General features: G+C 40.8%; 1 protein-coding gene across 5 annotated transcripts in view; it reads right to left on the reverse strand.

Annotated features, from left to right (window-relative positions):
• Positions 1-27,795, reverse strand: part of tmem200b (transmembrane protein 200B) — a 93,060-nt gene that overhangs the window by 53,262 nt on the left and 12,003 nt on the right. Inside the window, exons 1-5 of one of the 5 annotated variants that reach the window (XR_006375176.1) lie at positions 16,710-16,758; positions 12,687-12,808; positions 11,860-12,022; positions 6,707-11,767; positions 5,245-5,626 (exon numbers count right to left, since the gene is read on the reverse strand). Coding sequence is in view for 1 of the 5 variants with exons in the window: in XM_044171496.1 (XP_044027431.1) it covers positions 25,698-26,939 (1,242 nt within the window). In the remaining 4 variants the exon portion in view is untranslated. Of the gene's footprint in view, positions 1-5,244; positions 5,627-6,706; positions 11,768-11,859; positions 12,023-12,686; positions 13,226-16,709; positions 16,759-20,185; positions 26,990-27,795 lie in introns of those variants that run through there. The other 4 variants (XM_044171496.1, XR_006375174.1, XR_006375175.1 and 1 more) reach the window with 4 other exon arrangements.

Here is a 27,795-nt window from a genome sequence, read left to right on the forward strand (position 1 = left end):
TATATATTTTAATTTTTTTAAAAGGCTCAGTAATTTACTAAAATGGCTGGCAACTGCAGTTTTTAACAAACATTACTCAAACAGGAGGAAATAGTGTATTTGTTGGGGACTGTTTTCATTGGTGGATTAGTGAGCATTTCCCACAGCAGGAAATGTGGGATTGAGTCAAAATATGTGGGATTGAGTCAAAATAAATCAGTTTATCTGTTCATGGTAATGAAGGAACATGCCACCCTGTATAACAGTGTGGCTCACTTATGTGTTTTTAATACTTTTTGGACAACAATGGAGATCTATGGCACAGAGGAATAAGATATATCAGGCTTTGGATACACATACAATACTTGTTGTGGGTTTGGTTCTACACATGGGATTTATTTACAATAAGACAAAACAGAATATCACCAGATTTATGCTAAGTTTTTATGTCCATAGGCATGTACCTTGTAATCAAATAACCAGATATTTTCTAACACAGTTTTTCATCATTTGTATTGATGATTCAACCATTCAAATTGAATGTCCATCCAAGCATTGGAAGTGCTTCAACTGCCAGTCACCTAACATTGTCTATGGAAAAACTGACCAGGACGATAGATGTTTCTTGTTTCCACACTTCCTGCCATGTTACTGCAGTAATGCTTTATGTTTATTTATGTGTAGCCTACCTGTGTGCCGGGGATTGCCAAATTTATCACACTAAAAAGCAAGCATTTTGTAAATGGTATCTTTGCGTTTGCCCATCAAAATACATTAAGATATTAAAGGCAAAAAATCTCAGAGTGTGTGTATTTTCATAGCAATGGGCCGTATGATTTAGTAATATTAATCTGTATTTACCCAACAAACGGGATGTTTCCCAATAGTCCCCACCACAACATTCTCTGCGGGACGGTACTGGGACGTAATTGACATTCGCAACATGTGTTTGTTTGGTCCTTTTATAAAATGATAAATATGTATATAAATATATTTAAAATAGTAATCACTGCAATCATATGATGGTGTTACTTTTTTGTTTTAAATTACTGGTAACCATGGTTACTGTGGTTTTGGAATACTAATGTAGAGTCATGTAGAGTCCATCCCACAACTGAGTGCATGATCAGGTTGGAACAGTTCCCAACCCAATCACTGAGTCAGCACCAGGTGAAAAAATATATATATATTGCATTTCATTGACAATACTATCATATCATTACTAGTATAATTAACACAACTAGGAAATGTAAATGCAATCAATCAAAATCTTTAATATTTTAAGGTTTGTTTAATTTGTGTTGACATACAGTAGGCTATTGCATGTTATATGCAGTGGAGAGTTAAGTACACTCACCGCTGGCGAGAACAAGTTAGTCCTATCACTCCCCACACTGCTTTGACGAAACATTCTGAAACCACAGTTCATTATCTAAGTTTATGTTTTGTCATGACATTAAATATACATTGTCACACATTTCTCTTCAGGCTTTCTTTTTCATCACAAATACAGACATTTTAACATTTTTATTCAACCAAATATATAAAAATCAAACTAAGTGCAAATTTTCTCTTTTACAAGAGTGCAGCACTACATTCTGCCATAACTTACACACCCACCATATCTTTAAAAAGCTGACTTTTGCTTCCTTAGCTACTTTCTCACCCTTTCAAGTACCAAGAGAATATGCAGAGAAAAAAAATAGAAATCTATTTTGCACTCACTTGTGCTCACTCCTTTTGCTTTGTTTGACCTTAAGTGTCACAACCTCTAAATGCAATCTCTGCAAAATTTGCTATTTGGATAACACACAAAAGCATGTATTAAATTCAATTCAATTCAATTTCATTTATATAGAGCCAATTCATAACAGTTATCTCATTGCACTTTTCCTATAAAGCAGGTCTAGATCGTACTCTTTATAATATTATTTACAGAGACCCAACAAATCCCACCATGAACAAGCACATGGCGACAGTGGCAAGGAAAAACTTCCTTTAAGAGGCAGAAACCTTGAGCAGAACCAGACTCAGGGTGGGCGGCCATCTGCCGCTGCCATCTTGGGTCGAGAAAGAGAGAGAGAATACACCATACCTAGATTTGTCAGCAAAACCGACTTAACTACAGCAACCATCAAAGAGACTGTTATACAGTTTACTGTCATACACGCCAGTACTCACCTGACATGTTAGAGGGGCCACTGGTGTTGCTACATCCAGTCATGGGAGTACCACCGATATTGCTGATCCCACCGGAAGTAACAGGTTTGGACTTCCTGTAACGGCCCTAAGAGGATACACAGCCTGAGCTGTCAACTCTGCTCTATTTAGGCTCCTGGTGTTGTTGTCTGTGGTAGCACCCAACCCTGCTTGAACTGTCCAGCCACGGGTAACTAAGAGACAGCTTGTGGACATCTGGATGGGACTTTCTGGCACAGTACTAAACTGGTTTAAATTCTACTTAAAGGACAGGGACTGTCTATAGGTAATTACACATCTGAGTGTAATTATGCAGACGACGCACACATTTACATAACCATTTCACCAGGAGACTATGGTCCAATACAAGTACTGTACATTGAACAAATCAACGATTGGATGTGCCAGAATTTTCTTCAGTTAAACGAAGATAAAACTGAAGTCATTGTTTTTGGAACCAAGAAAGAACGATTAAAATGTATTGCTCAGCTAATGTTAAAAACCACATAACAAGACAGAAATCTTGGTGTAGTCATGGACTCAGGCCTGAATTTCAACAAGACAATTACAAAGTCAGCCTACTACCACCTTAAGAATATATCAAGGATTAAAGGACTTATGTCTCAGCAGGATTTGGAAAAACTTGTCCATGCATTTATCTTCAGTTGACTCGACTACTGTAACGTGTCTTTACAGGTCTCCCTAAAAAAATCGATCAGACAGCTGCAGCTCATTCAGAACGCTGCTGCTCGTGTCTTCACCAAGACCAAGAAAGTGGATCACATCACTTTCAACTGGCTTCCTGTCTGTCAAAGAATTTAATTTAAAATACTGCTGTTGGTTTATAAAGCAAAAAAATGGTTTAAGCCCAAAATACATTTCTGATCTTCTGCTACGTTATGAACCATCCAGAGCTCTCTGGTCGTCTGCGATAGGTCTGCTTTCTGTCCCCAGAGTCAAAACTAAACATGGAGAAGCAGTGTTCAGTTTTTATGCACCATATATCTGGAACAAACTCCCAGGAAACTGCAGGTCTGCTGAAACTCTGTTCTTTTAAATCAAGCCTTCAGACTTTTCTGTTTGCCGCTGCTTTTTATTATATCAAATTTGAGGCTTTTTAGTAATATCTTACACTCCACTGTAACTTTTACTCTCCTGTTTTATTTTGTTTTTGTTTTCTATTTAACTCTTTTTAATTGTATTCAAATGTCTTTTTATTTCCTTATGTTGCTTTTATGTTTTATGTAAAGCAGTCAAGTGGGTTTTGATCCTTTTTTAACAATACTGATATAATTGCTTGTGTGAGGGTTGGTGGAAGACTGACATTTTCTGGTGTTTCATCATACATTCCTTTAAGAATAGGTACTAGTTTAGAGGAAAAAGCCTTTTAATACTGATCTGGTCCTGGGGCCCTACCACTCTGTATGGATAGTAAATGGACTGTACTTATATAGCGCCTTTCTAGTCTTTCTGACTACTCAAAGTGCTGCAACTGCAAATCACATTCAACCCATTCACACACATTCATACACCCATGGCAGAACTGCTCATCAAAGTAACTAATCATTCACACACTGAAGGCACAGCCCTCGGGAGTAATTTGGGGTTCAGTGTCTTGCCCAAGGACACTTCGACATGCGGGCTGGGGGAAGCAGGGATCGAACCGCAGACCTTCCGATTGGTGGACGACCCGCTCTAGCCACAGTCACCCCCCCCCATGGAGTGAATTGCGGCTTGTATCTCACTGGTGGTAACTGGTTCATTAAGAGAGTTTTGAATGTCTGAATTGAGAGTGAGAATATCTAGTGTATCAAGGAAATATTGTATTGTATGTCTATTTATTTCTGTATCAGAAACATATAAATCTGAGTGGTATTTCTTAAACTGATTGTTAATAGGTTGAGGGTCGCATGTGGTTGTATCTGGGCCAGTATTTATCTCTGTAATTTGAGAATTACTGGACATTTCTCTGACTTGATGTGTGAGTATTCTACCTGCTTTGTCTCCATGTTCATAGAATTTGTGTTTTGTTCTAAGTAGATTCTTCTCTACCTGATGGGTGGAGAGGTTATTAAATTCCATTTGTAAAATCAGACGCTCTTTGTGGAGTTCTGATGTGAGAAACGACGTGGTCAGAGTAGTGGTTAGCTCTATCCTCTAGACTTCATTTAGGTACAGTATGCAGCTTGATCTTCTGGTTAGTGCGAACTAGACCTTCGTGTAGTTCCGAGCGGACTGTGGCCATTTCTCTTTGTAGGTCATCAGAAAGGCTTTAAATTTTTGTGTGCAGGTCCGCCAATAATGCTGTAACAATAAGGCTGAAATTTAACATGCAGAGCTCAAGTCAAATACATGTTTACATGTTGCTGCTCACGAGCGACCCCCCACCCCCGATCGCTATTCTGTCTGGTTCATGGAGTAAATGGTCAATGGACTGTATATACTATATATACTTTATATAGCGCCTTTCTAGTCTTTCCGACTACTCAAAGCGCTTCAAGTACATATCACATTCACACACATTCATACACTGATGGCAGGTGCCAACTGCTCATCAGTTGAGAGAAAGTAATGGATTCACACACCGAAGGCCCTCGGTTCAGTGTCTTGCCCAAGGACACTTCGACATGTGGGCTGGGGGAAGCCGGGATCGAACACCTACCGATTGGTAGGTGACCTGCTATACTACTAAGCCACAGTTGCCCAGTCATGCAAAACTGTATGTAATACCAAAACTTTTGGTAACAAGAGTTTGATATCTGTAATCAATCCAAACATTAATCTTTGAAATTAGTGGGAGAAATATTTACTATTTAATGCCATCTCTCCCCTTTTCCATGAGTGGGTTAGGGGTTAGGTTGAATAGTTAAATGAAAATGTTGCACCTCCCCCATGTGTTAGGCTACATATTTTGTTTTGTTAATGGCCCTCCTGCTGCTGCTGAAGGAAGCTAAAAGCTTAAAGACCTCTCCCAAAAACTCAAGGCAAGATACATCACAGAAACCTTAACCTTACTGAAGATCACTGAATGTTATTCACACAACTAATCAAGGCAGAATATTTATATATATTCAAGACATTTATTTGGCTTATAATTCAATACATTGGATCAAATCTTACATAACACAGCCGATATGATTGGCTTATGCACATGTTGATGATGTTGATGAATACACAGAGTAAATACAGACATGGCAAATGAAAAGTCTGGCTGGTTGTAGTCCTGTCAGAGCTGGGGGCTGAGGCTGCCGCCTGACCAGAGGAGGGATGTATGAAGGTTGATTTACATGAAACATTATCCCTCTCAAGTGCAAACCGCTCCAATGCCACTGTGGATTCATCTGTGAAGAACACATCATCAAACATTTCACCAGCTGCTTTCCATTCCTGTGCTTACTTCACACGCAGCTCCCTGTTCTTCACACAGGTCATTGGAGCTGTTCTGTAACTGAAATATGATATCATAATGTTAAGAAGGCTATATTCGGGCCCGGATTAACACAGTGTGGTATTATTGAAATAAACAATGTCTCATTACTCTGATTCACCCTATATACATATATTATGCATGACGTCACTTGGGAATTTCCATTGACACGAGTATGGGATTTCTTTCTTTTTTCAGTCATATACAGTAGTTTATTAGCTGTATAGCAAACGTTAGTTTACAAAATGCTTGCTTTTAGCATGGCTAAAAATGTCAAGGTTTTAAAAATAGATAAAGTATGTGTGCCTGTAAACACAGGCACACATACTGTAAATAAACATAAATACACACAGATACACATAGTCTCTTCTTACTGTTCATCTGGTTCCACAGCAGAGAAACAGCTAAATAAAAGTTTTATTCACTATCTATATATTGGAGATATAGATGCGAGATCTGAGGTCTGGAACTAGGCTATTCAAACACCATCCTCATAACAAAATGTCGTTTTAGCCCCACTACCGCTCTAAAAACTGTTGTTGTCCCATTGAACACTTTCTTATTGTGTAGTGTCGTAAATATTGCAGTCTCTTAACTTTAACTTAATTTCAGTTATTTTTCCAAAAGGTTGTAGTATGAAATTAGACATAAGCTTTAATTAAAGGGGCACTTCACTGATTACACATGAAGATCATTACACTCAACATGGGGAATGCTACTGTGATGACATGTATGTCACAGTGATGACATCAGGGTTATCTTGGGCTTGATTTTTAATGGAAAGCCTATTACAAACTGGGGTCATGGAGTTTGAATGACATAGGTATGTACAAGGTAAGGAGGGTCTATGAACGATGCTATTGAGATGCATCATGGGAAATGAAGAATCCAGCATTTTTGGAGCTTGACCCCTTACTAGGAACTAAAAGTCAAAATATCTCAGTGAGATTTTGCTGCTTCAACTAGCACCAATTCATACCAGAAGTTATCTCATTGCACTTTTCCTATAGAGCAGGTCTAGACCGTACTCTATAATATTATTTACAGAGACCCAACAAATCCCACTATGAGCAAGCACGACAGTTGCAAGGACAAACCTACTTTTATGAGGCAGAAACCTTGAGCAGAACCAGACTCAGGGTGGGCGGCCATCAGCCACTGATGCTGAGAGAGAGGGAGAGAGAGAAAGAGAGAGAGCATACAGGAGCATAATGCAAGCATCACAAATACACCAATATATTGTATTATACCATGACCACTAAATCTAGTTCATGTATATCCTCAAACCATCCTGCCATTCACTCATTGTACGCATGCTCACTCATAATTTCCTGCTGCCATTATCTGGGGCTGTCAATTGTTGGACTCCATGGAGGGATTTATCTTGCCGCTGCTCAGGGCAGACACCCCTTGATTACAAAAAATCTCCCATAGAAGCTCAAAAGACTTACTGTCAAGACTTACTTATCACATTATCTTTTATAATAAACAATTATCTTTACTTCATTCACTTGTCTCTCCTGATGTCGTCTATAGAACACATTGTCAACAGTTGTCATAGGAACTATTTCTTTGGTAGAAAAGCGTTCCACTGAAAACTGTTGACAGCAAGGTCTGTGAATTTTCCAGGGTAATCAGAACACTGCTTTTGGAACAACATGTTGTTAAATGTAGTTTTTTAATCTTTTGAGCACTACAAACTAAATTCCTTTCACCTCCATTGTACTGAGGTAAAGGCAGAAATCTCAGAGAAAGATAATATAATAATGTATGTTCATATGGTTAATGTCATGGCCACGGCTGTGCCTCAGCATTTTTCCTTTATGTTTCTCTGTGTTTCCCTCTCCTGCTTTTTCCCCTGTTGGTCTTTCTGTGTTTGGGTTTGTGTATCTTTCCTGTCTTGCTACTTACTCTCCTGGATCCCTGTTCACCTGCGCATCTGCCATTAATCAGCACGTCACCTCTCTCAGCCTACACACCTGCAATCCATCAGATCATCACCTCTCCCGTATTTCGACCCTGGCTCTTCCCCTGCTTGTTGCCAGATCTTTGCTTTAGCTACAGTGGTAGTCTAGCTTTGTCCAGTTTCTAGTGAGCTGCAGTTCTTGTGATTAAATTTTTGTGTTGCTTCTTAGCCTGTTGCTATTTGTCTTTCCCTTGTGCTTCAGGATCATCCCTCATCTCATGCCTGCCTGCCTCCCTGCTTATCTGCATGCTAATCCCCAAGGTAACTCCTGCCTGCCCATGCCACTCAATCTCATCAGTCCGTCCAGCCTGGCCTGGCTCTACCATCCACCATCGCCCCTTTGCCCTCTGTTCCTGCCAGCCAACTTCTCCCCGCCTCTCCACCTCCACTTCCCTGTTTCATTACAATAAATCTTCCTTAACTCATGTTACTCCTGTGTCTGTGTTCTGTGCTTGGGTCCACCCTAGTAACACTAACTAACAGTTAAAGCTGGATGACATTACATGTAGGGACAGAAGATACACTGTGCAAATTGTGGTTGGATGGGGCTGATTTCACGCTGCTGAGTCAAATTATCTATCATTTTAATTTACTTAATAGGCTACATTTGATTTGTTTTCTTTTTTTGAGTGGTTTTGTATACAGGCTACTATATAAATGGTGTTTTAAAATAAAATCTTGAAATTTTGGCATCACATATTTGCATATAATCTTTTTAAAGTTACTTAATTATTTACTTTAATATGTAATACCTACACATAATAAAGTGGTGCTATTTACCACTGTCTAATAGTTGAAACCACAATTGTCAGAGAACTACAAAACATCATCATTTTTATTTGGCGGCTTTAAGTGTATTTAAACTGTGATGTCACACTCTCTCAGGATTCGTCCTTCTCTTTGCTGAAAGTCACTGTACAAAGCTTCATAAATAACTCCTACTCGGATGTAGGACTGTTTTAGTCCTAGGTTAACTTTTAGCATAACTCCTAGGAGTGATTCTGAGATCCTTGCTTAGTTTTGGCCCTGGTGGTATCTTTATATAATCCATCCAAAATTGATAGCCTTATATAAGGTGGCTGTGGGAGAAACTGCATGGCAAGGAGATAAAGTGTGGCTTGGAACTCAAACTGGAGAGATCCAGCTTGATTATTCTGTTTGAATAGCAGAAAGACTGCCTCTCTTCTCCCCTTTCCATTCTGCCTTGCCAGCTCTGGAGCAGATTCATGTCTGCAACACTGAGATGACTGGTAAACAAATCAGGGAGACTGGGGAGCTCCTCACAGCCTCTTCACACTGGCCACACACACAATACAAACTAAAACCTATAAATGGACAGATATGCTCAGCTGTAAACATCCACTCCAGCTCAAACATAAACACAGATCAGCACATAATCTTCCCATTAATACAACTTCAGCATGCTTTCAAGAGCTTCGTCAAAGAGCAACTCTGTCATTGTGCACTGGTCTGCAGCACATAGAAGCTGGTGTATGAAGACATGATTGAAGGACATGCTCAGGTGGAAGTCTTCTTCAGCTAACACTGAAACGACACGCTGGCTCCATGTTTAAAGCCAAATTACACACACAAGAATGCAGCCAATTAATAATCCAGCACAGAGCTGCTTTCAGCACTGAATGTTAAAGGATCAATTCACCCAAATTACAATGGTATCCAGCACTAAGGATGGTTCTGGTTTTATTAGTCCAGGTTTTGAGATTTCTGCCTCCACCCCAGTACAATGAAAGTGACTGAAATTTGGTTTGTGGTGTTCACACCATTTAAGAATCAGCTGCAATGTCTCTGCACATCTCTCCCCGTTACTCTGGATAATCCACAGAACACACTGTGAACAGTTTTCATTTGAACTTTTTTTATTTTTTCAGAAAAAAGTAACTGGACCAAAACTATGTGTGACAGCAATTTTGTTGCTGTTTGCCAGTAGACATTTTACAAGATTTGTTGAGAAAATAGGGTCATTACTTTTCTTAGCTAACAAATTACTGTGAAAATGTATAGGGTTTGTCGTATATACATTATTTATAACATATAATCATTGTGGAAATACATAAGTGCGTTCATGATGCTTAATGAAACCCAGTTTCTATTTCACAAGTACAAACTTAAAGCTGCTCTAATCAATATCTTTATATTTACAATGGATCAAATGACTATTTGTGATGTGAAAGGTGGCGCTCACAGCGATGAACCCATTAAGAATTAACACCAACTCAGCAGTTCCCCGCAGAGACAGGTTGTCTCCTCTTTCCTTTAATTTTCCTGATTGCCATGGACTGGATCATGAGGAGAACAACTGAAAACCAAAGGACAGGAATCCAGTGGACCTTGTTCACCCAGCTCGAGGACTTGGATTTTGCAGACGACCTAGCACTAGTCTCTGAAAACCTCACACACATGCAGCAGAAGACAGATAGAATACAGGATAGCAGTGAGCAGCTTGGACTAAAGATCAATGCTGGAAAAACAAAGACAATGAGAATAAACCCGAAACAACTCAATCACATTGCACTTAGGGGAGGCCATAGAGGACGCGGAGCATTTGACCTACTTAGGGAGCAACATCAGCAGGAATGGAGAAGCAGACATAGAGCTACGCATTGGTAAAGCACAGCAGGCATTCAAGATACTATGGCCAACCAGCTCTCCAACAACACCAAGCTGCGTATCTTCAATACCAATGTGAAGACTGATCTGCTCTATGGTTCTGAGATGTGAAAAACCACCAAGGCACTCACAAGTAAGTTACAGGTGTTTGTCAACAAATGGCTATGCTACATCCTAAAGCTATGGCGGCCCATCAAAACCACAAATGAGGAACTGTGGAGGATTACCTACCAGGAAGACATAGCTACCACTGTCAAAAGAAGAAAGTGGAAATGGATAAGTCACACCCTTAGGAAGGACACAAATAACATAACAAGACAAGCCCAAGACTGCGGTCGAAAAGTCCCTCCTATGTCTTTTCCTAACCACTTTCCTTTGACTTCAATGGAAAACGTCATGAGATCAAGCAAAGATGTGAAGGAGAATTCATAAGGACTCCAACTGCGGTGGTATGAGAATCTGACTGTACTAGGCAACTTAATTATAGGACAGTGGATGTTATTGATGCGGGTCTGCCATGGTGAAACTACAATATCCTGAAGATGGACTACAAAAAGCGCATCTTATTTCCCCCTCTGCGTTATACCCTGTTGTTTCATGCAGGCAATATAAACTTGGACAACCCAGAGAAAAATATTACTTCATTAATAAGGTTGGAATGGCAATAAATAGAGGGCAGAGGGCAGAAGGAAACATGTTTCAGTAGAGACATGTGAAAGGTAGGGTGAATGTTCATGGATGCATGTAGTTTCAACTTGACAACAGCAGGGTTAATGATCTTGTCGATTTCAAAAGGACCAACATAGCAGGGTACCAACTTGTGGGATTCAGAGAGGGAGATCGCGGGATGAAAGCCACACCTTCTGACCTGGTTGGTAAGCGGGTGCAGGGGTTCAGTGGCGGTCAGCAAGGCAGACCAAACCTCCTTCCAGAGTCAGCGGCACTGCCGGATGTTTGCCTGAACCGAAAGTACAGCCACCTTGGTCTTCTGGGTAGGAAAAAGGGGAGGCTGATAACCCAAAGAAGCCCTGGAGTCGGAAAAACATGCAGGACCAGGAGATCAGCTGTTTCTGATGCTGAGGGTAGTTTAGGGTGAACAGCTTACGAAAAATGATCCATGACAGTCAATATCACTGTGTTACCACCAGATGGGAGAAGACCAGTGACAAAATCCATAGCAATGTGGTACCAGGGTCAGTTGGGCATGGGCAGAGGGTGCAACAGACCAGCTGGAGGTTGGCGGGAAGCCTTACTGCGGGCACAGATGGAGCAGGCGGACACGAAGGCTTGAGTATCTTGGGACATAGAGGGCCACCAGAAATGTTGTTTCAAGAATGTTAGAGTGCGATGAAAACCAGGATGACAGGTGAGCTTAGATGAGTGCCTCCACTCGAGGACCTGGGACCTAACAGGATCAGGCATAAATAGACGATTATGTGGTTCCATACCTGGGTCTGAGTGTGAACGTTGGGCTTCTCTGACCACTGTCTCAATCTCCCATGTAGCAGCAGCCACCAGACAGGATGGAGGGAGAATGGGTTCAGGCTCAACACCGGACTTCTCAGGATCTGCTTGACAAGAGAGAGCATGAGGTTTAGTGTTTCAAGAACCAGGATGATAAGTCAATGTGAAGTTGAACCTTCTGAGGAAAAAGACCCACCATGCCAGGCGAGGGTTCAGCCTGGAATGGAGGTAAGAGAGGTTTTTATGATCGGTCCAGACCATAAATGGTTGTTCATTCCCTTCCAACCAGTGCCTCCACTCCTCCAATGCCAACACCACAGCTAATAACTCCTGGTTACGCACATCATAATTATGTTCCACTGGAGACAGATGAAAAAAAAAAAAGCACAGGGATGACACACTGTCACTGTGGACATGAAATTCACATTTTTCAGCTTTCACAAGATGGGAGAAGATGAGGATGTCATCCAAATACACAAAAATAAACCAGTTTAGAAAACACAGTAGATTAATTCAGAGGTTCAAAAGCTGAGACTGATGTCGTTAAGGCCTTGGAAGTCAAAACAGGTCCGGATTTCTCTACAAAGAAAAATCCAGCCCCCACAGGAGAGGAATAGGGGCGAATTAGACCAGATGCCAGAGAGTCATGTATATATTTTTCTGTTGCCTCTCTTTCGGGATCGGATAGGTTGTATAAACGATTGGATGGCAAGGGGGTGTAAGGGAGCAGGTTAATTGCACAGTCGTATGGTCTATGGGGAGGCAAGGTTTGGGCCCACTGCTTACTGAACACTTCACGTAGGTCATGGTAAATGGAGGGAACAGAGGAAAGGTCAGGGGGCTCAGGTGTGGGAGTAACTGCAAACTGAGAGGGCGTGAGTGCTGACAATGAGAAAAAAAGTGCTCCAACTAATGACTGAACCAGTGGACCAGTCTATGTGGGGTTATGGCGAATTAACCAGGGCAGGCCTAACAGTACAGGCACTCGAGGAGAGGAAATGATGAAAAACTTTATGAACTCACTGTGATTGCCAGAGAGGATGAGGTTCAGGGTGCCTTGGTATGGGTAATCCTAGCCAGGAGTCTTCCATCCAGAGCATTCACATCTTTGGGTACGGGGTCATTTTTCCATCCGGGAGCCTGTTCTTGGACGCAAAGGTGGAAAAACTATCATCAGCGACGGAGTCTACTAGCGCTCGTAGGGAGACGGATTTGTTGTGGAGGACTAAAGAAGCGTCAAAGTCCATGCAGTGGAGAGGAAAAGGAGATGACACATCAGGCTCATCATTTTGAGTGGCTAGGGCTTGACAGAGTGACTCTGTATACACTGGGTCCATAGTGGCCAGATTGTTCTATTAGGTTTTTGTTTTTCGTGGACCCAGAAGCAGACACAGAGACAGGTGGTACAGTTAATATGAGTTTTAATGAATAGACGATGTTGGACTGGGGCAGGCAGGAAGCAGACTGGTAGAAGAGGTGCCGTGTATAACTCATTCGAAAGCCTTGTTCTTAGTCTTTCACACCCAGTCTGGAAAACACGACAGCCAATTCTATTTATTATAGTGTACCACGCTCCTTGTCCTTATACTGATTTTTTATCTGAATTCTCAGAGTTTTTATCAAGTTTAGTCCTTAAAACAGATAAAGTAATTATTGTAGGTGATTTCAATATTCAGACATTGAAAATTATAGCATTAGTAATGTGTTTATCTCATTATTAGATTCGATTGGCTTTTGTCAGAGTGTACATAAACCCACTTACTGTGTTAACCACACCTCTCGACCTTGTTCTGGTATATGGCATTGAAATTGAACATTTAATAGTCTTTAGAGTATATAAATAAAATTGAATTGAATTGAATTTCCACAGAATCCTTCATAATCGGATGATTATTTAATAACTTTTGAACTCCTATTACTGGACTACACGCCATTAGGCAAAAACTCCTACTCTAGATGTCTATCTGATAGTGCTGTAGCTAAATTTAAGGAAGCGATCCCATCTACATTTAATTCGGTGCTATATCTCAATATAACACAGGACTCCTATGCTAATCAGCCCCTCCCAAATTGACCATCTTGTTGATAGTGCTGCAGGCTCACTGCGAATGACACTCGATTCTATCACCCCTCTAAAAAAGAAGATAATAAATCAAAGAAGTTAGCTCCATGGTATAACCCCCAAACCCGGAAATTAAAGCAAACATTGTGAAAACTTAAAAGGAAATGGCGTTCCAACAACCTGGAAGAATCTCCTTTAGTCTGGCAACATAGTCTTAAAACATATAGGAAAGCCCTCCATAATGCCAGAGCAGCCTACTATTATCATTAATTGAGGAAAACAAAAACAACCCCAGGTTTCTTTTCAGCACTGTAGCCAGGCTGACAGAGAATCACAGCTCTATTGAGCCATGTATTCCCATAGCCCTCAGTAGTAACGACTTCATGAGCTTCTTCTTAAAATTTTAACTATTAGAAAAAAAATTCATTACTTCCTGCCCTCAACGGTACCGATTTATCTTCAAACACAGGAACCTTAGAAACAACTGCTTAAAGACGTTTTACCCGTAGTTAGCACTTCTTTACTAGATATGATCAATCTGTCTTTATTAACAGGCTATGTACCACAGTCCTTTTAAATAGCTGTAATTAAACCTCTTCTTAAAAACCCAACTCTTGATCCAGGGCTTTCAGCCAACTATAGACCTACTGTATGTCTAACCTTCCCTTTATCTCTAAGATCCTTGAGAAAGCAGTCGCCAATCAGTTGTGTGACTTTCTAAATAACAATTGTTTATTTGAGGATTTTCAGTCAGGATTTAGAGTGCATCATAGCGCAGAGACAGCACTGGTGAAAATTACAAATGACCTTTTAATTGCATCAGTCAATGGACTTGTCTTGTTGGATCTTAGTGCTGCGTTCGACAACATTGACCATCACATCGTATTACATTCAGAGACACATTATCTAAAGATATAGTTGCTCTAGATGGCATTACCCTGGCCTCCAGGAGCGCCGTAAGGAACCTCGGAGTTATCTTTGATCAGGATTTATCCTTTAACTCCCCACATGAACAAACTTCAAGGACTGCCTTCTTTCACCTACATAACATTGCACAAATCAGGCACATCCTGTCTCATGATGCCAAAAAACTAGTCCATGCATTTGTTACTTCTAGGCTGGACTATTGCAATTCCTTATCGTCAGGCTGCTCGAATAGATCCCATAGATCTCCAGTTGATGCAGAATGCTGCGGGACATTTACTGACAAGAACTAGGAAAAGAGATCATATTTCTCCAATATTAGCTTCTCTGCACTGGCTCCCTGTAAAATCTAGAATAGAATTTAAAATCCTTCAGGCACAGGTCAGGCACAATCGTAACTCAAAGAGCTCATAATCCGACTAGAACACTGCCCTCCCAGGATGCAGGGTTACTTGTGGTTCCTAGAGTCTCCAAAAGTAGAATGGGAGCCAGAGCCTCAATCAAGCTCATCTCCTCTGGAATCAGGTCCAAGTTTGGGTTCGATTTTCCTCTTTGATAAAGCTTATAGTTAGGGCTGGCTTGGGTGAGTCCAGAACCATCCCTTAATTATGCTGCTATAGGCCTAGACTGCCAGGAGTCTTCCCATGATGCCCCTCTTTCCTCTCTCCTCCTCTCCCTCTCCATCTCTATGCATTTTTATCTCATTACTGCATGTTACCCTTTTATCCCGTGGAAGCATAGATTTGATCAGGAAAAACTTGGCAATCTGCCCATTAGATTTTAATATTTCTTGTATATAACTGAAAATATTGGTCCAAGGGTGGCACTAGAGGAAAGGTCAGAGGGTCACCAAAATCATTCTATGGTGATCATAAAAATTCACAGCAAATTTAATGACTATCTGTCTAGAACTGTATTCACTAGAAAACAGTTCCAGTGAAAACTGTTGACAATGATGTCTGTGGAATAAGTAAGCCACTGTGTCTGGGGAAAAAAATTACCTCTTGAATTTTTTTATGTAATTTTGTAACACTCTGAACACCACAAACAAAAATTGTGTTTTTTGTCATTTGGGACTCTTTAAAATTCAAACATGAAGCTTGACATTGCTGGCTACCAAGTATGACTACTGTGGTTTTACAGATTTGCTGGGTGGAGATGGAGGAAGTAGAACAGACTGCCTTAAGTGCTTCAGTAATTCCAGCATTAGAGTCAACAACTTTGGTGCGTTGCAATATGAGTGGAAGAATACTCGACTCACTTTTCTCTCAACACACACACACACACACACACACACACACACACTGCTGTACGATCGTCATGTAAAAGAAACTTTTACAAAGAATGGAATGTCTGTATCTGTATATGAGTCTTTAGATGTATTTGTTTTATAATTTAAAAAAAGACAAGACCTGACCTCAGATGGTCTGTGGCTCCACACTGAAACCTGCTGTGAATAAAATAATATAGTAATTTGCACCATCCATACCTTATGCCTTTTATCATTTGGTGGCAATTAATGCCCAACACAACAACAACAGACAATGACCAGATAAGGAGACAGGAGGTTAAAGTTGTATCTCGTGACTGTCAAAAGAAACTGGTCAGGAGTAAAATGACTCAGCCCTTTATCTGATCATATGTGATGTCAAAATTGTAGACATAATGTGTTTAATAATCATTCTTTCTGGGATGTTGGGGAAGTGTAGTGAAAACCATCACAGAAAGAAGCATAGAATTAAGTAAAAAGATTTTTGAAGACTGAAAAATCTTTGATCATAATTATTTATGAATTTTCCATAAATTTGTTGGCTTAGTATTAGAATCATATCAGTAAGTTTAAATAATTGGATGGACTCGATACCATAATAAGTTCAATTCAATTCAATTTTATGTATATAGTGCCTATTCATATCAGAAGTTATCTCATTGCACTTTTCCTATAGAGTAGGTCTAGACCATATTCTTTAGAACATTATTTCCCGAGACCCAACAATTCCCACCATGAGCAAGCATTTGGCGACAGTGGCAAGAAAAAACTTCCTTTAAGAGGCAGAAACCTTGAGCAGAACCAGACTCAGGGTGGGCTGCCATCTGCCGCTGCCAGTTGGTTTGAGAGAGAGAGAGAGAGAGCAGGAAGTAAGAGAGCATACAGTAGCATAATGCAAATGCCACAAAGAATTTTAAAATACTAATAATGTAATGTAGTGGTAATATTAATAAAATAATAATAGTAATAATAATGATAATAATAATAAGTAATAATAGTAACAATAATGATTGTAGTAGTGGGTGTTGAGCAGGAACATGGGGGCAGTAGGTGGCCTGCAATCGTAGATCCAGACTCTGCAGCTCCAGATGCAGAAATACCTGCTGAAAGCGACAGAAGGAGAGAGGAGAGAGATGAGAAAGCACCGAACTATGGGAGAGAGAAGATGTCGAGTTAGTAACATGCATTAATGGGATAAAAATGCATACAGATGGAGAGGGGAGAGAGGTGCATCATAGGAAGTCTCCTGGCAGTCTAGCCCTTTAGCAGTATAACTAAGGGATGGTTCAGGGCTCAGCTGAGCCAGCCCTAACTATAAGCTTTATCAGAGGAAATTCTTAAGGCTTCTCTAAAATGTGGAGATGGTGTCTGCCTCCCGAACCCCTGGATCAATAGTGGGCTTTTTAAGAAGAGGTTTAATTACAGCTACTTTGAAGGACTGTGGTACATAGCCTGTTAATAAAGACAGATTGATCATATCTAGTAAAGCAGTGCTAACTGGTTGATGGCTTAGATGAAGAAATTGTTGAAGAAGGTTGATAGGAGAAAATCAGTCTAAATATAATCAGGTTTTACAGCTGTTTCTAAGGTTCCTGTGTTTGAAGATACATCTATATATGATGATACATATGAAAAATTGCCCAACAAATCCTCCAAATTAAATGACAAAGTATGTGGTTTGTCCATGCTCTTTAGAATGACACATAGGAGCATTTTCTGATCTGATGCCGCTATCAGGGACAACATCTGTCTGTCTGATATTTGGTTTAGGAAAACATTGTGATTAGGGTTAAAATGACTTCTTTGTTAAAGTTAAGGTACCTTCATCATTATGGTTACAGTAATAACCACGTGGCTAAGGTTAGAAGGTTAAAAAAAGTAGGAATGAGGACATGAACAGCGGTCTAACATATTAAAGTCCAGTGTTTTGTTGACCCATCCATCCATAATATTGTCACTTGACTTCCTCTGGTCCCATCATAATTCCTATGGCCGCTAGAGGGCTTTGTCACTTGAACATAACATGTAGTTTTGGGGCACTTGCTGAATTGCTAGTGCTGTTGCTCTTTTTGGGAGGACAGTCTCAGATTGCCACATCAGCAGATCAGTGGCAGTTATAGTGGCTGATCCTGTGGCCATGATCAGTGTTGAGTTGTACTATAGGAAGAAAAGGGTGGAAAAAGGTCAATATCAGTTATGTATTAAATATGTGAAAGCACTGGCTGTCTGGCTATGCAACCATTACTAAAGCCAACCCTTAACTTAAGTGTTGACAAAGTCATTACAGTATCTTTCCCAGTTGGATTCATGCATGCCATGTCATGTGAGAGATGTGTGTTCCCAGTGTTTAGTGTTGTTTTCCTGCTGCACTACCTGTTAATTCTGGTTGGCAAAAGGCCAGGTCCATAAAAAAATGGTTTTCCCAGTTTGGTGTAGAAGAACTTGACTGGCCTGCACAGAGCTCTGACCTCAACCCCATCCGACATCTTTGGAATAAACTGGAACACTGACTATCAGCCAGGCCTTATCACCCAACATCAGGGTTGGTGGAAAGCCTGAGATTAATTCCCATGGTTTGGGCATGACATGTTCAACTATCATATATAGCTGAAATGTTTGGTGTCCACATACTTTTAGCCATATAGTGTAACTAATAAAGGCTATGATGATGCCAGGTCTGATGGATTGACAATTCACATACAAGAATTGTCAAGATCAGTCAGAATCACTCATTACTCACTCATGTGCATCCCCAGTGGCTGCTCCCTAGCTACTGGGATTCCTAATTGCCGGTCCCAAGCCCGGATAAATAGGGAGGGTTATGTCCGGAAGGGCATCCGGCGTAAAAAGCCTATGCCAAATCAAATATGCAGATCATCAGATCTCCATGCCAGGTTGGGTAGGGCCAGTTTGCCAGCGAGATGGAAACAGATGATCCGCTGTGGCGACCCCAATGGAGTGCGGCCGAAAGAAAAAGAAAGTGTAAGAATCACTCAGTTCTTTGAAAGCAAATTGATGATTGATCTGTTAATCCTGGGTTATCTTAGATAACTGCACCCTTATTTTAAAATAAAGGAGAAGTAAAAGAAGGGATCATGGCTTACATAGACAGCATCTTTCTATCAATCAATCATTCACACCCACTTCAAGCAGTGATTGGTCAGCTGTGTGGAAGTGAGAAAGGAGCCAGGGTTTTAACTTCTTTCTCTAGCTCTCTATTTTCATTCTTGATTCAACTATTTCTGTCAATTTTCATGTGAACGACCAAGTGCAATATATGAATGTCTGAAAATGTGTACTGTTATCCCCATATTCAAATGTTATCTCATCTCCTCCCACTCTATGACAGTCAGCTTCTACCCCGCTTTCAAGTGTTACCATTCAGAACAACTTTAAACACTTTTGATTTCCGTCGGACAATACGTCATATGAATTAGTTCTGTTCAAACACAATCCAACCTTTACTCTTTATTTGAGAGTTTATCTGGTCTCTGTTATAACACTTCATGTGACACCTCAACTTCATGTGAAGCCAATTTTGAAGACCTGAACAATCCAGGCTCATGTCAAATCCTCAGTAATGAAACCAACTCAATTATCCAAGTGGGAAGAACAGAGCACAGCACTGTGATGGTTGATTTTAGAGCGTAGCGTGGGGTGGTAAAAGGATCGGTTCAGGGATACAGAAGATAGATTGACCTCCTGGCTTAACAGGATGATGGATGACTTCCTAGTATTCACTCATAATGAAAGAGATAAGGAGAGCTTTCAGAGCAGTCAGTGGATCCACATGTTATTTGTTCGAAAACTCATAAGACACATAATAAAATATATCAGGCTTTAGAAACACACACAATACTTGTTAGTATCAATTCATTGTTGGTTTGGCTCTGCATGTTGACAATAAAAAAAAAAAATCAATTAAATTTTATTTATATAGCGCCAATTCATAACAGAAGTTATCTCATTGCACTTTTCCTATAGAGCAGGTCTAGACCGTACTCTTTATAATATTAATTACAGAGACCCAACAAATCCCACCATGAGCAAGCACTTGGCGACAGTGGCAAGGAAAAACTTTAAGAGGCCTCAGACAGAAACAGACTCAGGGTGGGTGGCCATCCGCCGCTGCTGTTTGGTTTGGGGGGGGGGCACAATGCAAATTCCACCTAGAATTTTAAGTGGTAATATTAGTATTAATAAAGTAATAATAATAGGCATGATAGTGATAGGAATAATAATGATAATAATAGTAATAAGACTAACAACTATAGTAGCAGTGTCGAGCAGGAACACGGGGGCAGCAGGTGGCCCACATCCAGACTCTGCAGATCCGGAGGCAGATATACCTGCTGAAAGCGACAGAAGGAGAGAGGAACAAGAAAGCACAAAACTACAGGAGAGAGATGTCGAGTTAGTAACATGCATTAATGGGATAAAAATGCATACAGATGGCGAGGAGGAGAGAGGAGAGAGGTGCATCAAAAATACGTTAATAACAAAAACACAAAATTATAACAAACAGTAGTGCAATCTAAGCTTCTAAGGAGCTTGTATAACAGGACCACACTGAATCCCCTGCAGATGAAGCCATTTTCTGTCTTTATTATTGTGGCAAACATTCTCTCTAATTACTGCATTGTCATTAATTCCTCAGCTGTACAGGACAGCCTGTGAGTGGCTGGATGTCTACAGGCCTGACCACTGATTATAGCCAGAGAAACCTCCACAGTGTCTGTCTGTCTGATTGGTGCCTGTTCTGATGGCAAATCTGCATAGTCTGGGCGAGCCTAGATGCCTACTTACTACCTCTGAGTTATTAATCCAAACATCTAGAGAATTAAAGAGAAGATCAACCCTTAAGCAGTCCAGAGAAACTTGGAATGCACTCATCTGAAAAGTTTCACTACAGCTGCCGGGCAGAGATAAGACGAACCTTTCGTACTGCATGTGGGGCAGTCCTCATTTACAGAATTTCCGGTCGACATTCTTAAGCTGTTAGAAAATAATTTTTAAATGCTCTCTAGCTGGGGCTAAGAACTGTGTATTGGGTCTTAACGGTGAGATACCACAACATTTTGAGGCACACTTGTACTGCATATTCTAGCCCATTCCACCCAAAAATGCATATTGAGTCTGAGATGGGTTATACGATAAAGGACCTTCTTTGAATTAATAGCTGCAAATTGTAACTTTACTTCAACTCAAGCTTTCTTATTTTTAAACTCTCTGATTCTTGCAGGGGCATTTTTAGGCATAGCTGGAGGGGCACCAAAGAGAAGGAGGAATTTTTTGTAAATAATTTCTGACGTCCAATCTACCTTTTAAAAGTCTGTCACCCTGATGTCAAAAGCATGCATTTCAATGTTTGGAGAGGTCCAAACATGCTTGAATAATAATTTGTGCCTGAGATGGTTTTTCCACAAAAAAGTTCAATCAACTACTTAAACTTTGACACTTACTTCTTCTCCCTCATGTAAAAATATACACTTATGAATATGCAAATATTGTTCATCATTGTTCAAATGTTTAACTGCTGGACACAAGAAGTCTCCTACTTCACTGAAAAGTCCATTCTCAGTGTATGTGACCTGCAGGCTTCAAGTTCCACATCACATGTGTAAGTTGCATACTAAATATTAAACTGAGATTTAAGGTTCAGCAGATGAATGTGAAAACAGCCTTCTAGTGTCAAATTCTGCATATACATTATTCTGCACAGTGAAGCGTAAACTACCTTATCTTTTAACTGCATATTCTTGTTACTTCTTGTTGTTATTTGGATGAGGATGAACTAAAGAATGGCAATTCTCACTGCGTCTGGAGGAGAATCAAATCTATGGTGGGAATTCAGGACAATAAAAAACCCTAATAAGTCTGAGTTAAACCAGTTTTACTTGAGATTTGATTCCCATGATTTTAGTAATGAACTGGCCGAATTTAGAGTTGCTTCAGAGGGCAGTCAGATTCAGATTGATGAAATGGATGTCTGGAGAAATCTTGAACAGACAAATGTGAGGAAAAGTCATGGGCCTGACTGCATCAGCGGCCGACTGCTCAAAAACTGTGCTTTATTCTTATGTGGCATTTTTACATTTATTTTCCAGCTCTCTTTATCACAAAATAAAGTCCCCATGTTATGGACAGAATCCATTGTTGTTCCAGTGTCCAAGGTTCCATCAACAAAGGTGTTGAATGATTATCGCCCTGTGGCGCTTACCTCTCTAGTTATGAAAAGTTTGCAACTAATATTGAAGAGGAACTTACTGGCCATGACACAGAGCGTAATTGATCCACTCCAATTTGCGTATCAAACAAGGAAGGGGGTAGAGGATGCCACAGCAACATTGCTGAATTTTGTTGTTGGGCACCTGGATGGTAAGAAGACGCTTTTACGCTTATGCTTTGTTGATTTCTCATCAGATTTCAACTACATGCAGCCCCATATTTTGGCTCGCAGGCTTTCTGAAATATCTTGCATTGACTTTGGCACTATATGTTGGCTGGTATATAACTTCTGTTATGAATTGGCACTATATAAATAAATACATTGAATTGAATAGAAATTGATTAGTTAAACAGGATATCACCAAATCAGTGCTTACTGGTTCTGTTCAAAGCACGTTATCATATTTTAGATGTTCGTTTGTGTTTTCTTTCCTTTTTCCATGCAGCCACTAGTTTCACTGCAGTATGAAAGTCAACTTACAGTGGCTTGAATTTTCCTTCTTGCCTTATTCTGCAGATACCACTGTTTTACTAATCCCTGCATGCCAGATACTAGTGCATTGGGTATATTAGCTAATAGACAGCAACAATTATGTGCCAGTCCAAATGATCCTTTCTGCATCTTGAATCAATAGAGCCATTCATTACAGAAACCTCTCGTTCCTAATTTAGTTGTTTTGGTTGGCAGTGTGGTGAAAGCTTAACAGATCAGCTGATGTCTGGCACAAAGGCTGTAAGATGATCCCCGAATTTTTCACATCTGCACCTTTTTGCCCTCCTGCAGAAATGTAATCTTCTACCTTCCTGTGCTTTTGCCGCAGAGGGCAGAGGTCCTGTCTGCTAACTTTATGAGCAACCCAGAAGCCATCTTGTACAAGACCAATTAAATGAAATGAGATTGCGAGGGACTGCATACCTGCCCAGAAGGAACCACAAAATCTAATAATAAGGGGAAATTTTAGAGCGTACAGGAGGCTCTGCTGAGGATAATTGCAGCTGGGGAATTCCCCCCTGCCCCTCCAGCCCATTCCTGCTCAGGACCACATCAGAATATATCAAGCTTAGGAGCAGGAGAGAGAAAAAAATTGTATTCTGACATTTTCATGTGGGCCTCACTGGTTCAGATCCCAGCTGGTTGTTTTCAGCCTGAGAAATATGGATGAAATGCAAAGTCTACTTTGGGGTGAGGAATGGGTTCTTGAGTAGCAAGCGTGGAGAGATGATTACATGCTGCATACATATACAACCAGGTGCCATTACCTTGACAGCTTGAATACATGAGATGACAGCAAACAGGAGCTGCTTTTGCTTTGCCTTATATTTGCAACACAGGCATGGCAATGTTGTTTATTTCAGTGGTCAACACAGGGCAAGACACAGCCTTTGATTGTTCTGTCAGACCTCTCATATTGCTTGGTATACATTTAGAACACACAGTGTCACACATGGCATACAGAACAGACAGCACAGACAGAAAGAAAACCAGAGTAAGACTGTTGTTTCAAACATGTAGGGGTCGCCTCTGCACATCAGCACATGGTGTTGGGGGCAGGAAACAGGGGAGCCCATGAGACTCTGATTCATATTCTCTTCCCTCTATGACACATGCCCATCTGTATGCAGTAACATTGATTCATTACAAGCTAATACTGCACCAATCACAAGAAGAACAACAAAGAGAAAGTTTCCTTCATTATCTAGGATAATTCCATTTTTTGGGTCTTATTTGCATAGTTTTGGCCATCTTTCTTACTAGTAATAACAAGATTGTAATCACCAAGTTAATAGCTGAGATCTGGGAGCACAGTGACATCAATAAAAAGAAAGTCAGACAGGTCACGAAACACAAGTAGTCAGAAAATCACACCAACAACACCACGTTACTTTAAGTCCCCCTATTTAGCATTCATAAGCAGTATACACATATTTAATAAATGGTTTATAACACAATGTAATGTATGCTACGCAGCTATGAGGACATTTTAAATGTTTATTAATGTACAGTATTTTTTAGCAATTATCTTCCTTGACTATCTGTGTCTGACCCTTCCTGTTAGCAACTGTAATGGAGAATATTCCTTTTCACAAAATGTCAAGGATTAAACACCACTATGAAAAATACTTAACTACTGAACTAAGGTTATTACATGGATGACACAAAGACACCTGAATATGCTATCACTGACTCAGACCTCATCCAGGAGTTGGACTTCGATGTCTTCTCTTTAAAGAGGGCTGAGGTCTACGTAGAATATTTAGTTTCTGCCGTTTTGTGCTGTGTTTAGCAGTGTGGTCGTAGCTTTGGCTCTGTACATTTGATTCTCATTTATATATTCTTTCACAGCTAGCAGTAGGGTGATGTTTTATTTACTCACTCATTATTCACATATGGCTTTTGTTTTGACCCTTAAAGATAAATAAAGTTTAATGGTGTATGAAGAGCAAAACAAAATGTGGTTGACATAATATACCGAAAGAATTTACATAATTGCAATATAGGCTACCACATGGTGTGTGAGGGTTACTTGGCCATGTGCTGTTGTGCACTGATGTCCTGTGTGCTGGGGGTCACACATGGGTGTGTATGCCTGTTGGTAAGGGCCCTGAGTGAAAATAGTGCCCAGGACTCATGGTCATGATAATCTGTCCATAAGAAAACAAAGCAAACAAAGAAAATAAAGTATAATTTTTACCCAAACTTTCCATTACAAACATTCATTACAGTTTAGAGACAGACAGTTGTAGTAATGTCATTGTGTTCCCAGATCTCAGCAATTAACTTGGTGAGTACAATGTTAACATAACTGATGTAGAAATAATGGCCAAGCCTAAGAATATAAAGGAAAATTATTCTTTAACTATCATTACTTCTTATACACATAAAACCATCAATGACATTACTCTGCATAAGTATTAAGATGTAACATACTGTGCATCACTTCCATGCATTACATTTGGAGTATGGGACCTCAGCTGAGTAAAAAAAAAGTCTCATTTTTATATACTGGTTGCATTTGTCAAGAGCTGTTAGCACTTTATAGGCTCAGGAGTCCAGGTAGTTTGGTTAAAAATCAATTGCACAGTGAAACCAATCCCCTGTTCTCCTGCACAAGTCTATCGCTCCTTCACTAGGTTGTGCACACTGTGTCCTGGAAACAGGCAACCCCATTTTGGCATCGAGATACAAGTGGATTTCTTGCATTGCTGCCAACCCAAATTGCAGAAGTCTGTCAAATTGCTTCACTCATCTGTGACAGTGTAGGGTCTGTATATACTCTCCTTCAGTTATATAAAACATCTGCCAAATCTAGCCAAGCAAAGACCATAACCCCTGTGTCTCAATATTCCATTTAAGATTGAGAATGAGCAATCCTTGTGAGAAATACTGTACTCCAAATGATCCAGGGCTCAGATTCTCTCTGCCCCACACAGAATTTAAAACCAAAAATTTAGGGCAGTTTTAGAATCCAGGGAAAAATATCATTAATCCTTGGTTGTCAGGGTTTTTGTATCTTGAAGTACCCTCAGGGCTGTGAAGCTAAAGCAGCTATCACTGGAAAGGCCCAGAGCCAAAACTCTTATCCCACTGAGTACACTGCTGCTCTAACTGGTCCAGCAGTTTGTCCACTGAGTCCTCTTTGTTCTCTAGTTTCAGGTATCGTCTCCCACTGCCCAGGTCTAGCCGAGGCCAGCTTCGGTGAGTTTGCTCCTCTGCGGCATTCACGACCTGCCTGGGGATGTTCACGCTAACCTGTGACCTAGCCTCTCTCCTCGTGACTAACAGCTGATTTATTTGACCCTGCATTCCAGGTGTGTGGAGTCCTTCCTCCAGACGCACACCAGTTTGGGCTATGTAAGGGTTAGTCCTGTAGCTCATACTGTGGCAGCGCCTTGACTGAGCACCTGGTATATCTACCTTGTCCACCCCCAGGGTGGACATGGAGCTGGCAGACACCAGGCAGTTGTTGAGCTTGACAAGTGGAGCAGGCTGTGGATTGAAACTGGAACTGCCCCTGAGCTCAGCACTAGCCTGTGTGTTAAAGTCTGTCGGACAGGAATTACATGAGATGGAGTGGGAGGAGTGGAGGCAAGGCGCAGGCTCCGACTCCTGGTGGTGGAGAACAGCTTGCTGGTAGAAGCCCTCCCTGCTGTCTTCTTGGTCTCTGGGGTGTGTGGTCTGGAGCAGGGGCTCAGAGCTGGCCAGCTGCTGCAAACAGAGGATGTTGAGATGGGCAGCTGGTAAACTGTTTACCCACTGGTAGTGTTTTGCCATCGAGTTGGCTGCTGCTATTTCTTTAAGGTCTGCTGAGGGCACAGCTGCAGACACAGAGCAGATTACACTGCGCATCTGAGCCAACAGCATCTGAGTTTCTCTGTCCCTGTTCTCGTACAGGACTGTGTTGGCACATATGAGGATGAAGAGTCCCACCCCCATGATGACAGGTCCCAGCAGCTTCATCCGTTCACTGTGGATGAGGCTGGCTGTGGATAGGAGGCCCTTAGCTCCCAGACTCCAGCCAGAAGTCTGCGACTCAGAGATACTTTCCCCCTCTGCAGCTCCCAGGATGGATGATCGCGATATCCGGTAGGGCCAGTATCCCGCCACAGCCAGAGCTGTGCCAACAACCACCACGATGACCCCCAGCACCAGGAAAACTCCAGGCATGGAGCGGATGCGAAGCCTGCCTTGGACCACACCGTCTTTCTTGTTTCTGCCTCGTAAGGTGAAGCGAGACTTCCGTCGGCAGGAAGGTGAAGTTGTTGTAACACCTCGGGTCTTCTGGGTCTTCATGGCACAGGTCAGTCCAGAGCTTTTGCTCCTGGTTACACCCTGTCAGAGGACTTTGGGAGTGAGGACATTTCAAGAGTTAATGCAGCTATAACAGTGTATCTACATGTTGCATACATGAATTCAAATATATATGAGTATGTTTCTAGGAGAGTACATCAGTCAGCTTATCTTTTTCAAACTTCAGCTTGATAGATCACAAAATGTGATTTGTAAATGTTTCTATTTAAATTTTGAACTAATTTAAAGCCAGTGTACGATGTGAAAATTTCTTACAGGCCCCCACTGGTGGTAGTATCAAAAAAGACAATGTGGCAGATAGCGATACACACCGTTACCCGGGGGACACAGAATGAATGAGCTGAAAGGCTGCAAAACAAACATCTGAAAAACCTGTTACAAAAATATGATTACTTTTGGCAGTAACAAGCAGCATAAGGGATTACAATTTGAAAAGTGATTGCATGTTGTTTGGATGAATGGTTGATATCAGTTTTGTCTATGTGCCTTTAACTAAAGGAGAGCAAGACCAGTCTGGGACGTGTCATGTGTTTCTACGCTTGTTAAATACAGAAGATGCAACATGTGGGTGTGGAGGATTAAAGTTCCTCTCCAGACACGTTTTAAAGAATGTAAAAATACTCTGCTATGCTTCATATTTTGTTTAACATGGTTATCCCACATAAAAAGTAAAAAAAAAAAAAACTCTGAAAAGGGGCTCGAAGCACACCTACTCAATTCTGGATCTATGAATGCCCCGCCCAACCTTCATTTAAAAACTGCATTTTGTGTTTACTTTTGCTATCTTGGACTAATATTTAAATTTGTTTGATGATCTAAACATTTAAGTGTGACAAAC

The sequence above is a fragment of the Siniperca chuatsi genome, linkage group LG17 (genome assembly GCF_020085105.1).
Source record: "Siniperca chuatsi isolate FFG_IHB_CAS linkage group LG17, ASM2008510v1, whole genome shotgun sequence".
NCBI lineage: Eukaryota > Metazoa > Chordata > Actinopteri > Centrarchiformes > Sinipercidae > Siniperca > Siniperca chuatsi.